Here is a 14,496-nt window from a genome sequence, read left to right as displayed (position 1 = left end):
CTTGAGGGGTATTTTAAGGGGTATATGGAGGGGTATTTTAAGGGGTATATGGAGGGGTATTTTAAGGGGTATATGGAGGGGTATTTTAAGGGGTATATGGAGGGGTATTTTAAGGGGTATATGGAGGGGTATATGGAGGGGTATTTTAAGGGGTATATGGAGGGGTATTTTAAGGGGTATATGGAGGGGTATTTTAAGGGGTATATGGAGGGGTATTTTAAGGGGTATATGGAGGGGTATTTTAAGGGGTATATGGAGGGGTATTTTAAGGGGTATATGGAGGGGTATTTTAAGGGGTATATGGAGGGGTATTTTAAGGGGTATATGGAGGGGTATTTTAAGGGGTATATGGAGGGGTATTTTAAGGGGTATATGGAGGGGTATATGGAGGGGTATTTTAAGGGGTATATGGAGGGGTATTTTAAGGGGTATATGGAAGGGTATTTGGAGGGGTATATGGATGGGTATTTTAAGGGGTAAATGGAGGGGTATTTTAAGGGGTATATGGAGGGGTATATGGAGGGGTATTTTAAGGGGTATATGTAGGGGTATTTTAAGGGGTATATGGAGGGGTATTTTGAAAAAACAGTATACATGGGAGGGTATGTGGAAGGATGCTGCAGCTTTAAAGTTACTGTCCAGTTAAAATCTCACTTTCAAAAGTTAATATTCTGTTAACTCAAACCCAAATAATGTCGTTGACTCATCCTTTTCTCATATTTGTGGCCGAAGCGTAAATTGGAAGAAAAAAAACACTTCAAAAACCCAACCTCAAACAGACCGTTTAGAAAATGCCTGGTATTTCCTCACAGAGGATGATGTCATCCTCCTGAGGGGGATGAGCTGGCCAATCAGCGGTCTACTCACATGAATATTTATATTGACCATTATATGCCAACACCATAAATGCTTCCTCATAACATACTTAATTTACATTTTTTAGAAGGAAAACCATTTCACTCATATTGTAATTAATTGTAGGTCATATTTCATAGAAATCTGTAAACACTGAACAGTTACTTTAAAGCTAATTTCCTGCAATTCTACACATTTTGCCATTGCTTATGACGTGTTCACATTTTTGTTTGAATTTAAAGTAATTATTGGGGGGGACGAATATACACCTGTTCTGAATATTGGGGGTGGGGGGGCATGTTTCCCCGTGGCAATTCCGTCTCTGTCTTAGATCAGTGTAACCACATGTATGAACAACATTAGCACAACAACAGACTGTATTTTAATGAAATTCTATCAATTTAAAACACAACAAAATAATCTTAAGGACCAGACAGACAAAAAATAAGCAGAAAAATGAAGTATGCTGATAGAGGATCTTGGGAGGAGGATGCAGGAGATGGTGAGGAGGGGAGGGGGATGCAGGAGATGGTGAGGAGGCGTGTTTACAGTGGAGAGGGTTCCAGTCATGGTCAAACATGTCTTCTTTGCTTTTTCATCACATTCAAATCTAGAGAGAGACAGAAAGATAAGACTGTGTGTGTGTGTGTGTGTGTGTGTGTGTGTGTGTGTGTGTGTGTGTGTGTGTGTGTGTGTGTGTGTGTACAAGAATAGTAACGAACCAAAATTTGACCAACTGGGGACATTTTGTTAGTCCCCACGAGGTCAAATGCTATCTGTAGGGGGTTTAAGAGTTAAGGTTAGAATTAGTGTTAGGGTTAGAATTACATTAAGGGTTAGGGTTAGAATTACATTAAGGGTTAGGGTTAGAATTACATTAAGGGTTAAGATCTAGGGTTAGGGTTAGGATCTAGGGTTAGGGTTAGGAGCTAGGGTAGGGTTAGGATCTAGGGTTAGGGTTAGGAGCTAGGGTTAGGGTTAGAATTACGTTTAGGGTTAGGGTTAGAATTATGTTTAGGGTGTTAGGTTTAGGGTTAGGATCTAGGGTTAGGGGCTAGGGTTAGGGTTAGAATTACATTAAGGGTTAGGAGCTAGTGTTAGGTTTAGGGTTAGGAGCTAGGGTTAGGGGCTAGGGTTAGAATTACATTAAGGGTTAGGAGCTAGTGTTAGGTTTAGGGTTAGGAGCTAGGGTTAGGGTTAGAATTACATTAAGGGTTAGGGTTAGGAGCTAGTGTTTGGTTTATGGTTAAGGTTAGAATTAGTGTTAGGGTTAGAATTACGTTAAGGGTTAGGATCTAGGAGCTAATGTTAAGTTTAGGGTTTAAGGTTAGGATTAGAGTACAGGTTAGTGTTAGGTTTAGGTTTAGAGTTAGGGTAACTAACATTTTGAATGGGACTGAATTCTGCATCCCCACAAGATTAGGTGTACAAGACTGTGTGTGTGTGTGTGTGTGTTTGTGTGAAAGTTAGCTCCTTACATTGCTTTCTTTTGTTGACCCAGGGTGCTTTGGGATCAGAGCAGATCTTCCCTCCTTTCACTGTGTAGAAGCTGAAACAAAACAGAGAATATTACTACTAATGTATCAAATTAAATTGTATTGTTCACATACACATATTTAGCAGATGTTATATCGGGTTTAGAGAAATGCTTGTGTTCCTTGCTCTAACAGTGCAATAGTATCTCACTATTCACAACAATACACACAAATCTAAAAGTTAAAGAAAGGAATTAAGAAATATAGAAATATTAGGATGTGCAATGTCGGAGTGGCAATGACTAAAATAGATTAGAATATATTACAGTATATGCATATGAAATGAGTAAAGCAGTATGTAAACATGATTAAAGTGACTAGTGTTCCATTATTAAAATGACCAGTGATTCCATGTTTATGTACATAGGGCAGCAGCCTCTAAGGTGCAGGGTTGAGTAATCGGGTGGTAGGTGGCAAGTGATGGCTGTTTAAAAGTCTGATGGCCTTTTTTCAGTCTCTCGGTCCCAACTTTGATGCACCTGTACTGACCTCGCCTTCTGGATGGTAGCGGGATGAACAGACCATGGCTTGGGTGGTTGATGTCCTTGATCATCTTTTTTGCCTTCCTGTGACAACGGCTGCAGTAGATGTCCTGGTGGGCAGGCAGTGTGCTCCCGATGATGCGTTTGGCAGACCCCACCACCCTCTGGAGAGCCCTGCGCTTGCGGGCAGTGCAGTTGCTGTACCAGGTGGTTATACAGCCCGACAGGATGCTCTCAATTGTGCATCTGTAAAAGTTTGTGAGGCTCTTAGGGACCAAGGCACTGTTGCGCCTTCTTCACCACCCTGTAGGTATGGGTAGACGATTTCAGATTGTCAGTGATGTGTACGCCGAGAAATCTTTCCACCTTTTCCACTGCAGTCCCGTCGATGTGGATAGGAGCGTGCTCACTCTGCTGTTTTCTGAAGTCTACGATCATCTCCTTCGTTTTGTTGACATCGAGGGAAAGGTAATTTACCTGACACCACTATGCCAGGGCCCTCACCTCCTCCCTGTGGGCTGTCTCCTCGTTGTTGGTAATCAGGCCTACTGATGTTGTAGTCTGCAAACTTGATGATTGAGTTGGAGGCGTGCATGGCCTGAAAGTCATGGGTGAACAGGGAGTGCAGGAGATGGCTGAGTATGCAGCCTTGTGGGAACCCTGTGTTGAGAATCAGCAAAGTGGAGGTGTTGTTTCCTACCTTCACCACCTGCGGACAGCCCGTCAGGAAGTCCAGGACCAAGTTGCACCGGGTCGGGTTCAGACCCAGAGCCCCGAGCTTAATGATGAGCTTGGAGGGTCCTATGTTGTTGAAAGATGAGCTATTGTCAATGAACAGCATTCTTACATAGGTATTCCTCTTGTCCAGATGGGATAGGGCAGTGTGATGGCGATTGCATCGTCTGTGGATCTATTGGGGCACGAAGCAAATTGAAGTGGGTCTTGGGTGTCAGTTAAGGTAGAGGTGATGTGATCCTTTACTAGCCTCTCAAAGCACTTAATGCAATGAGTGCTACAAGGCGATAGTCATTGAGTTCAGTTACCTTTGCTTTCTTGGGTACAGGAACAATGGTGGACATCTTGAAGCAAGTGGGGACAGCCGATTGGGATAGGGAGAGATTGAATATGTTTGTAAACACTCCAGCCAGCTGCTCTGCGCATGCTCTGAGGAGGCAGCTTGGGATGCCATCTGGGCTGGCAGCCTTGTGAGGGTTAACACACTTGAATGTCTTACTCACGTTGGCCACGGAGAACAAGAGCCCACAGTCCTTGGGAGCGGGAGGTAGTACTGTGTTATCCACAAAGCTGGCGAAGAAGGTGTTTGGCTTGTCCGGGAGCAAGACGTCGGTGTCTGTGACGTGGCTGGTTTTACCTTTGTAATCCGTGATTGTCTGTAGACTCTGCCACATATGTCTCGTGTCTGAGCCATTGAATTGTGACTCCACTTTGTCTCTGAACTGACGTTTTGCCTGTTTAATTGCTTTACGGAAGGAATAACTACACTGTTTGCATCCAACCATATTCCCAGTCACCTTGCCATGGGGTGGTTCGCGCTTTCAGTTTTCCACAAATGTTGCTGTCTATCCACTGTTTCTGGATTGGGTAGGTTTTAATGGTCACAGCGGGAACAACATCGCCAATGCACTTCCTGGCAAACTCAGTCACCGTGTCAGTGTACACTACCGGTCAAAAGTTACAGAACACCAACTCATTCAAGGGTTTTTCTTTATTTGTATCATTTTCTACATTGTAGAATAATAGTGAAGACATCAAAACTACGAAATAACACACATGGAATCATGTAGAAACCAAAAAAGTGTTAAATAAATCTAAATATACTCTATATTTGAGATTCTTCAAATAGCCACCCTTTGCCTTGATGACAGCATTGCACACTCTTGGTATTCTCTCAACCAGCTTCATGAGGGAGTCACCTGGAATGCATTTCAATTAACAGGTGTGCCTTCTTAAAAGTTCATTTGTGGCATTTCTTTCCTTCTTAATGCGTTTGAGCCAATCAGTTGTGTTGTGAAAAGGTAGAGGGGTATACAGAACATAGCCCTTTTGGTAAAATACCAAGTACATATTATAGCAAGAACAGCTCAAATAAGCAAAGAGAAACCGCAGTCCATCATTACTTTAAGACATGAAGGTCAGTCAATGCAGAAAAATTCAAGAACTTTGAAAGTTTCTTCAAGTGAAGTTGCAAAAACCATCAAGCGCTATCATGAAACTGGCTCTCATGAGGACCGACACAGGAAAGGAAGACCCAGAGTTACCTCTGCTGCAGAGGATAAGTTCATTAGAATTACCAGCCTCAGAAATTGCAGCCCAAATAAATGCTTCACAGAGTTCAAGTAACAGTCACATCTCAACTTTAACTGTTCAGAGGAGACTGTGTGAATCAGGCCTTCATGGTTGAAGGACACCAATAATAATAAGAGACTTGGTTGGGCCAAGAAACACGAGCAATGGACATTAGACCGGTGGAAATTTGTGTTTTGGTCTGGAGTCCAAATTTGAGATTTTTGGTTCCAACCGCTGTGTCTTTGTGAGATGGGTTGTGGGTGAACGGATGATCTCCGCATGTGTATTTCCCACCGTGAAGCATGAAGGCGGAGGTGTTATGCCATTGGGGTGCTTTGCTGGTGACACTGTGATTTATTTCGAATTTAAGGCACACTTAACCAGCATGACTACCACAGAATTCTGCAGCAATACGCCATCTCATCTGGTTTACGCTTAGTGGGATAATCATTTGTTTTTCAACTGGACAATGACCCAACACACCTCTAGGCTGTGTAGGGGCTATTTGACCAAGAAGGAGAGTGATGGAGTGCTGCATCAGATGACCTGGCCTCCACAATCCCTCGACCTCAACCAAATTGAGATGGCTTGGGATGAGTCAGACTGCAGAGTGAAGAAAAAGCAGCCAACAACTGCTCAGCATATGTGGGAACTCCTTCAAGACTGTTGGAAAAGCATTCTTGGTGAAGCTGGTTGAGAGAATGCCAAGAGTGTGCAAAGCTGTCATCAAGACAAAGGGTGACTATTTGAAGAATCTAAAATCTAAAAATATACTTTTTCACACTTTTTTGGTTACTTCATGATTCCATATGTGTTATTTCATAGTTTTCATATCTTCACTATTATTCTACAATGTAGATAATGGTAAAAAAAAAAAACATTAAGAAAAACCCTTGAATGTGTAGGTGTTCTAAAACGTTTTACCGGTAGTGTATGTATCAATGTTATTCTCGGAGGCTACCAAACATATCTTGAAGCTTGGATTCCAATTGGTCAGACCAGCGTTGAATAGACTTTAGCACAGCTACTTCCTGTTTGAGTTTCTGCGTATAGGAAGGGAGGAGCAAAATTAAGTTGTGATCTGATTTGCCCAAGGGAGGGGGGGGCTTGCAGCCATCCTGGAAGGGTGAGTAGCAGTGATCAAGTGTTTTAGCAGCGTGAGTTCTACAGTCAATGTGTTGGTAGAACTTTGGTAGTGTTTTCCTCAAATCTGCTTTGTTACAACCCCCAGCTACAATAAATGTGGCCTCAGGATATGTGGTTTGCACAAAGTCCAGTGTAGTTCCTTGATGGCCATCGTGGTATCGGCTTGAGAGGGAATATACATGGATCTGACTAAAACTAAAAATAATTATCTTGGGAGGTAATACGGTCGGAATTTGATTGTGAGGTATTCTAGGTCGGATGAACTCAAGGACTTGAGTTTCAGTACGTTACCACAATCATACCATGAGAAGTTAATCATAATGTCACGCCCTGACCTTAGAGCGTTTTATGTCTCTATTTTGGTTTGGTCAGGGTGTGATTTGGGTGGGCATTCTATGTTCATTTTTCTATGATTTTGTATTTCTTTGTTTTGGCTGGGTATGGTTCTCAATCAGGGACAGCTGTCTATCGTTGTCTCTGATTGGGAACCATACTTAGGTAGCTTTTTCCCACATGGTTTTTGTGGGTACTTGTTTTCTGTTTAGTGTTTTGCACCCGACAGGAAAGTTTCAGTTTCATTTATTCACTTTGTCATTTTTGTTTCAGTTCGGGTTTAATAAAATGTCATGAACACTTACCACACTGTGCTTCGGTCCGATTCCTCCTCTTCAGAAGACGACATCCGTTACACATAAAACATACACCACCGAGTTAAACGTGTGTGTGTGTGTGTTTGAGACTTACACGATGGCATCAACACAGGGTGGCATGGCGTTTTGGATGTGGAATCCTTGCAGTCTAAATTTGATGTGAGAGTCAGACACTCTTGTGCAGCAACTTGTGGTTACCTTAGTTGGCCGACGATCTGATAGTTAAAAGGGAAGAAAGGAAGTGACAGGGAAAGGGAGACAGAGAAAGACAGAAATAAAATATTTAGACAGGCAGCCCAATTCTGTTCTTTTGTTTTTACTAATTGGTATTTTGATCAATCAGATCAGCTCTGAAAAAGATCTGATGTGAAAGAGATCTGATGTGATTGGTCAAAAGACCATTTAGTGGTTAAAATAAATGAGAATGGGCTGCCTGTGTAAACGCAGCCTCTGATCTCTAAACCATAAATATGATGTGTTTTTAGTTTGTATTTATTATGGATCCCCATTAGCTCTTCCTGGGGTCCAGCAAAATTAAGGCAGTTTATACAATTTCAAAAACATTACAATACATTCACAGATTTGTGTGCCCTCAGGCCCATACTCCCCCCTACCACATATCTACAGTACTAAATCCATGTGTATGTATAGTGCGTATGTTATCGTGTGTGTGTGTATGCATGTGTCTGTGCCAATGTTTGTGTTGCTTCACAGTCCCCCGCTGTTCCATAAGGTTTTTTTTATCTGTTTTTTAAATCTAATTTTACTGTTGGCATGAGTTACTTGATGTGGAATAGAGTTCCATGTAGTCATGGCTCTATGTAGTACTGTGTGCCTCCCATAGTCTGTTCTGGACTTGGGGACTGTGTAGAGACCTCTTGTGTCATGTCTTGTGGGGTATGCATGGGTGTCCGAGCTGTGTGCCAGTAGTTTAGACAGACAGCTCGGTGCATTCAACAATACCTCTCATAAATAAAAGTAGCGATGAAGTCAATCTCTCCTCCACTTTCAGCCATGAGAGATTGACATGCATATTATTAATATTAGCTCTCTGTGTATATCCAAGGGCCAGCCGTGCTGCCCTATTCTGCGCCAATTGCAATTTTCCTAAGTCCTTTTTTTGTGGCACCTGACCACACGACTGAACAGTAGAGGGTGCGACAAAACTAGGGCCTGTAGGACCTTCCTCGTTGATAGTGTTGTTAAGAAGGCAGAGCATCATTTTATTATAGACAGACTTCTCCCCATCTGAGCTACTACAGCATTAATATGTTTTGACCATAACAGTTTCCAATCTAGGGTGTCATGACATTGGCCTCTTTGGGTATAGCAAGCCCCATCCCCCTCTCCCTGTCTCCCCCTTGCCTCCTTCAACTAGGTTGCTGTGGTCAGAGAGACGTCGTAAATTCCTGAAGATCTCCTCATGGACACACAGTATAAGAGGCAGAGTAAAATTTCATAGAGGACAAAGGAATTCCTTCCACCTCACAGAACTTGAGGTACGAACAAATTTCATGTTTCGGAGAAAGTATAAAAGATCGGTGAAGAATCCAGCTACGAACTGGTCCGTTTGTCACAACTTGGGGAAGCTCATGGGAGACAGTGTGGCCACATTACCATAACGCTGTTTATATAATAGCCTCAGATATGAGGTTTACATCTAATTGTTGTATAAGATGAATGAGTGAGGATGATACTGTTTGTATAATTGTGTAATATTATTTTGGACTGTTTAATGAAGGAAAATGCAATTCCCTTTTGATTTGAACTAAATCAGAGGACCGCCCCTGAGCCCAGTTAGGGTCAGACGTCCTGGGACTGCCCTTTTTCGGCCCTTCCGAATAAAACCCCAACTCGGGTTTTCGATCAGCAGACCGAGCTTACCTCAATTACGAGATGGCTAAAGGTTGCAGACCATGTTTTTCTCCATTAGGGGAGACAAAGGTTGTAGACCATTGATGAATATTTTACCATACCACGTGGTTAAAGTCTTAGACTATCGATACAGACAGAATAAGAACAAGTCTTTGATATTAATTACTAGTCTGCAGCTAGGAATTCGGTATCATTGAACGCAAAGAACGACAACCGCCAAAACGTCCATTCTATAACGAAACGAATGAATGTCACTCTGAACTATCCACTATAACCACGACAGAGAGAGGGAGAGAGATGTACAATTCTACAAAATAAATTAACTTTTCACCAGCGATCAAGATGACACACTGAGCGTAAATATATATATTGATTGCAATTGTTCCCAAATGAGTGAGCGTTCATGTGTAAAGGATTAGCATTTCAATTGTTATAATTATCACTCTGTAGTGATTTCTTAGTCGACCCCCTTTTGTCAAACAAGCTGCCATGCCGGTTTAGCCCACTAGGGGCACATTCTCACTTCATGTAACCACATGTACCTTGTATGTTTGTTTATGCATTTCTGTGAATTACTTAGTTAGTAATAAATCAATTATTTAAGACAATTGATGTATGGATGACTCATAGTGAAGACTGGGTTCGTGCAGTTTACGACGTTTGGAATGAGACTAACGTGAGGTAAAGTAAATAATTCATTAATTCGAAGACTAATTGATCAGGTAAATTATCTGAAAAGTTATTTTAGGAAATTATAACTTTGTAATCTGAATATTTTTCCTTGATGCCCCGACTTCCTAGTTAATTAGTTAAGTGATTAAGTGGTTAAGGTTATTTAATCAGTTGATCGCGTAATAACTAATTACAGAGAATCGTTGATCAAATCTATCAGTCTTCAGTTAATGATGGTAAAGACACGACAAGGGATACTCCAAGCAGTTTAGTCATCTCAACTTGCTCAATTTCCACATGATTTATTACAAGATTTACTTGAGGTTTAAGGTTTAGTGAGTATTTTGTTCCAAATACGATGCTTTTAGTTTTAGAAATATTTAGGGCTAACATATTCCTTGCCACCCACTCTGAAACTAACAGCAGCTCTTTGTTGAGTGTTGCAGTCATTTCAGTCGCTGTAGTAGCTGACGTGTATAGTGTTGAGTCATCCACGTACATAGACACTCTGGCTTTATTCAAAGTTAGTGGCATGTCGTTTGTAAAAATAGAAAAAAAACAAGGGGCATAAACAGCTACGCTGGGGAATTCCTGATTCTAACTGGATTATATTTGAGAGGCTTCCATTTTAAAGAGCACCCTCTGTGTTCTGTTAGATAAGTAACTCTTTGTCCACATTATAGCAGCGGGTGTAAAGCCATCATAACACATACATTTTTCCAGCAGCAGACTATGATCGATAATGTCAAAAGCTGCACTGAAGTCTAACAAGACAGCCCCCACAATCATTTCATCATAAATTTCTCTCAGCCAATCATCAGTCATTTGTGTAAGTGCTGTGCTTGTTGAGTGTCCTTCCCTATAAGCATGCTGAAATTCTGTTGTTAATGTTAACTGTGAAGTAGCATTGTCAAACACCATTTTTTTCAGAAGTTTACTAAGGGTTGGTAACATGCTGATTTGTTGGCTATTTGAGCCAGTAAATTAGGTTTTACTATTCTTGGGTAGCGGAATGTCTTTAGCTCCCCTCCAGGCCTGAGGGCACACGCTCTCTAGTAGGCTTAAATTGAAGATGTGGCATATTGTCTGTTATTATCTTCAGTAATTTTCCATCCAGATTGTCAGATCCCGGTGGCTTGTCATTGTTGATAGACAACAATCATTTTTTCACCTCTTCCACACTTAACTTAACCACACTTGACTTAACGAATTCAAAAGTACAATTATTGTCTTTCATAATTTTGTCCGATATACTTGGATGTGTAGTGTCAGCGTTTGTTGCTGGCATGTCATCCCTAAGTTTGCTAATCTTGCCAATGAAAAAGTAATTAAAGAAGTTGGCAATATCAGTGGGTTTTGTGATGAACGAGTCATCTGAGTCAATGAATGAAAGAGCTGAGTTGGCTTTTTTCCCCAAAATGTAATTGAAGGTGCCCCAAAGCTTTTTACTATAATTCTTTATATCATTTCTCTTTGTTTCATAGTGTAGTTCCTTTTTCTTTTTCTTTAGTTTAGTCACATGATTTCTTAAATTTGCAGTACATTTGCCAATCAGTTGGGCTGCTAGACTTATCTGCCATACCTTTCGCCTCATCCCTCTCAGCCATACAATTTTTCAATTCCTCATCAAACCAAGGGGATTTAACAGTTTTTACAGTCATTTTCTTAATGGATGTGTGCTTATTAGTAATTGGAATAAGTAGTTTCATAAATGTGTCAAGTGCAGGGTCTGGTTGCTCCTCAATACACACCACAGACCTGCAAATTTTCTTTATATCATCAACATATGAACACAACTGTATGTTCACATATGAACACACTATTGTATGACCTCTTATACACTACATTAGGCCCAGCCTTTGGAACTTTGGTTTTCCTAGATATGGCTGTTATATTGTGATCACTACATCCTATGGATTTGGATACTGTTTTAAAGCAAATATCAGCAGTGTCAGTAAAGATGTGATCAATACATGTTGATGATTTATTTCCTGTGCTGTTTGTAACTACCCTGGTAGGTTTACTGACAACCTGATCCAGGTTGCAGCCACTGGTTACAGTTTGAAGTTTTTTCCTGAGTGGGCAGCTTGATGAGAGCCAGTCAATATTTAAATCACCCAGAAAATATACCTCTGTTGATATCACATACATTATCAAGCATTTCACACATATTATCCAGATACTGTCTGTTTGCTCTTGGTGGTCTATAGCAGCTTCACACCAGAATGGGCTTTAGGTGAGGCAGATGAACCTGTAGTCATATTACTTCAACAGTATTTAACATAACATCGTCTCTAAGCTTTACAGGAATGTGGTTCTGAATATAGACCGTAACACCTCCTCTGTTGGCATTTCTGTCTTTTCTGTAGATGTTATAAACATGTATTGCTACCACTGTAACATCAAAGGTATTATCTAAGTGAGTTTCAGAGATAGTCAGTCTGTTACAAGCAAGTTATTGACTTCATGGACCTTGTTTCCTAGGCTACATATGTTAATATGGGCTATTTTTAGCAATTTTCTGGGTTGTTTGATTGTTTTTAATGCTTTACTGGGAAGCTTATCAGAGGTAGACTTACTCATGTTATTTACATTGGAGATGATCGTGCAGGGTGAGCTGCATAAAGCTGAGACACTGACAGGAAACCATGTGACCTGGCCTATCTCAGAGGTGTCAGAGGTCTACTGAAGATGCAGTATATTCAAACGGTTAGTTATCATTCCCCCATGTAAAAATAAACAGTTAAAAGTATTTTAAATGCATAGAGAACTGTGGTTCCTGGACCACTCTGGATCCAAGAGGTCTGAGTTGTAGGAGGTCTGTCGAAAGCCTGCCAATTACAGTAACTCAATGGAAACTTTAACCAAATTGTAACATTTTCTGCATTTTAATGTGAGTGTATATAGCATAATATAGATATTATATATTCATATATAGTTATAGAATGTATACAATATAATGTGGTAATCAATCACTACATCATCAATCAATCATCCAATGAATTAATCAATCAGTGAATCAGTACTCACAGTTAGCAGACACAGAGGTGAGGTACACACACATGGTGATCAGGAGGGCCAGAGAGAGGGTCCTGGATTGGAACACGGACATGCTGGCTGACTGACTAATTGACTGGCTTACTAACTGGCTGGACGGATGGACAGATTGATGTACCGACTGTTCGACAGACCAACAGAGACAGATAGCTACTCTGCTAGGCACTAAACTACGGAGACGGGTCGGAGGTCTACTGATTGGTCTGGTAACCGTGGCGATGAGTCTGTCTGGAAGGCAGGGGAAGTGTCAGGTTTTGTATCTCACTGTGGGTTACATTCACAGCATGAGTGGCAAGTCCCACCTTGCTTTGTTCATGTGTGTGTCATTGTACAATGTGGTCAGTATTGGTAATGGTAAATTCACACCTCCGCCCCTCTCTCTCTCCCTTTCTGTCTTTATTTCACCCCCTACTACCTCACTTGACAAACCACCAACACTCCAACCCCCTGCAGCAGTCTTTCTGAGAAGGATGGATTAATTAAAGGTACACACACACACACACACACACACTAAAACGTGGGAACAACTGATGCTGCAAATGCATGGTGTTTTTTTCTGTGTCCCGTGATGTCAGACTGACGACACCAAATAACATCATTTTATTTCAGTTTGTTTCAGTTCCAGCAAAGTTTCGTAGATTTCCTGATGTTTACACCTAAGTTGAATAAATAAGCATAAAATGAAATTCTTAAAGCTGCAATATGTAACTTTATGAGTGACCAGACCAAATTCACATGGAAAAGTAGTTATAGATCTGTCATTCTCATTGAAAGGAAGTCTAAGAGGTAGTAAATCTGTTCTATGAGTGCTATTTCAATGCTTCCAGTTCTTAAGTTTCGTTTTTGAGTCTTTTACTTTTGGTTTTGTACACCAGATTCAAACAGCTGAAAATACAGTATTCTTGGTTATGTAAAATATATTTCACAGCGGTTTAGATGGTACAATGATTCTCTACACTATTGCTTGCACTATTGTCACAATGCGCAGTGTGGTAAGTGTTCATGACATTTTATTAAACCCGAACTGAAACAAAAATGACAAAGCGAATAAATGAAACTGAAACAGACCTGTCAGGTGCAAAACACTAAACAGAAAACAACTACTCACAAAAACCATGTGGGAAAAAGCTACTTAAGTATGGTTCCCAATCAGAGACAATGATAGACAGCTGTCCCTGATTGAGAACCATACCCGGCCAAAACAAAGAAATACAAAATCATAGAAAAAATAACATAGAATGCCCACCCAAATCACACCCTGACCAAACCAAAATAGAGACCTAAAAAGCTCTCTAAGGTCAAACAAACTGAAATTACGCAAACTATTAGAATTTTACCAATCAGGAAGTGGTGGAGCGATTTCTGCATATTGCAAGTTTAAAATAACATTGATTAATAAAAAAAAAATACAAAGTAAATGTGTAAGTAAATAAATACATTTATTAGATAGCATTGATAACTCGGCAGGGGTTAGAGTGGTGGACTAGTAACCGGAAGGTTGCAAGTTCAAACCCCCGAGCTGACAAGGTACAAATCTGTCGTTCTGCTCCTGAACAGGCAGTTAACCCCACTGTTCCTATATAATAAAAAAAATTGACATGATGAAGTACTTGAATAAATTAATAAATAAACACATGAGATACTGGTTTAAAATATAATTCATAATAACTATAACAACACTAATGAATTCTGTAACCACTGCCTCTTCAAATCAGGGCTGATTGGAAAAAGCTGTTCAAAAGAGGGCATTCTATTATCAAATCCTTTTACTCCCTGACGAAGGCCGTGCAGCCGAAACGTGTCTGCATTTTTAAACTTTGTTTCCATTGAACATGCCATACAAATAGGCATTTTAATTTATTATATGAAGAGGGCCTTGATCCTCTTCTGTCTACCAAAACAAACTATTGTGTACCT

General features: G+C 40.6%; 1 protein-coding gene across 1 annotated transcript; it reads right to left on the bottom strand.

Annotated features, from left to right (window-relative positions):
• Nucleotides 1-1,214: 1,214 nt before the first annotated feature.
• On the bottom strand, nucleotides 1,215-12,895 carry LOC110490824 (eotaxin). Its single transcript, XM_090199314.1, has 4 exons — nucleotides 12,553-12,895; nucleotides 7,070-7,190; nucleotides 2,334-2,404; nucleotides 1,215-1,465 (listed from the first exon to the last, which is right to left on the bottom strand). Exons 1-4 carry the CDS (start codon nucleotides 12,632-12,634, stop codon nucleotides 1,428-1,430), a joined length of 312 nt encoding a protein of 103 aa, XP_090055440.1. The 5' UTR covers nucleotides 12,635-12,895; the 3' UTR covers nucleotides 1,215-1,427.
• Between the last annotated feature and the right edge of the window lie 1,601 nt (nucleotides 12,896-14,496).

The sequence above is a fragment of the Oncorhynchus mykiss genome, chromosome 15 (assembly GCF_057628025.1).
Source record: "Oncorhynchus mykiss isolate SJ-2025 chromosome 15, ASM5762802v1, whole genome shotgun sequence".
NCBI classification, from domain to species: domain Eukaryota; kingdom Metazoa; phylum Chordata; class Actinopteri; order Salmoniformes; family Salmonidae; genus Oncorhynchus; species Oncorhynchus mykiss.
This window is presented reverse-complemented; position numbering and strand designations above follow the sequence as displayed.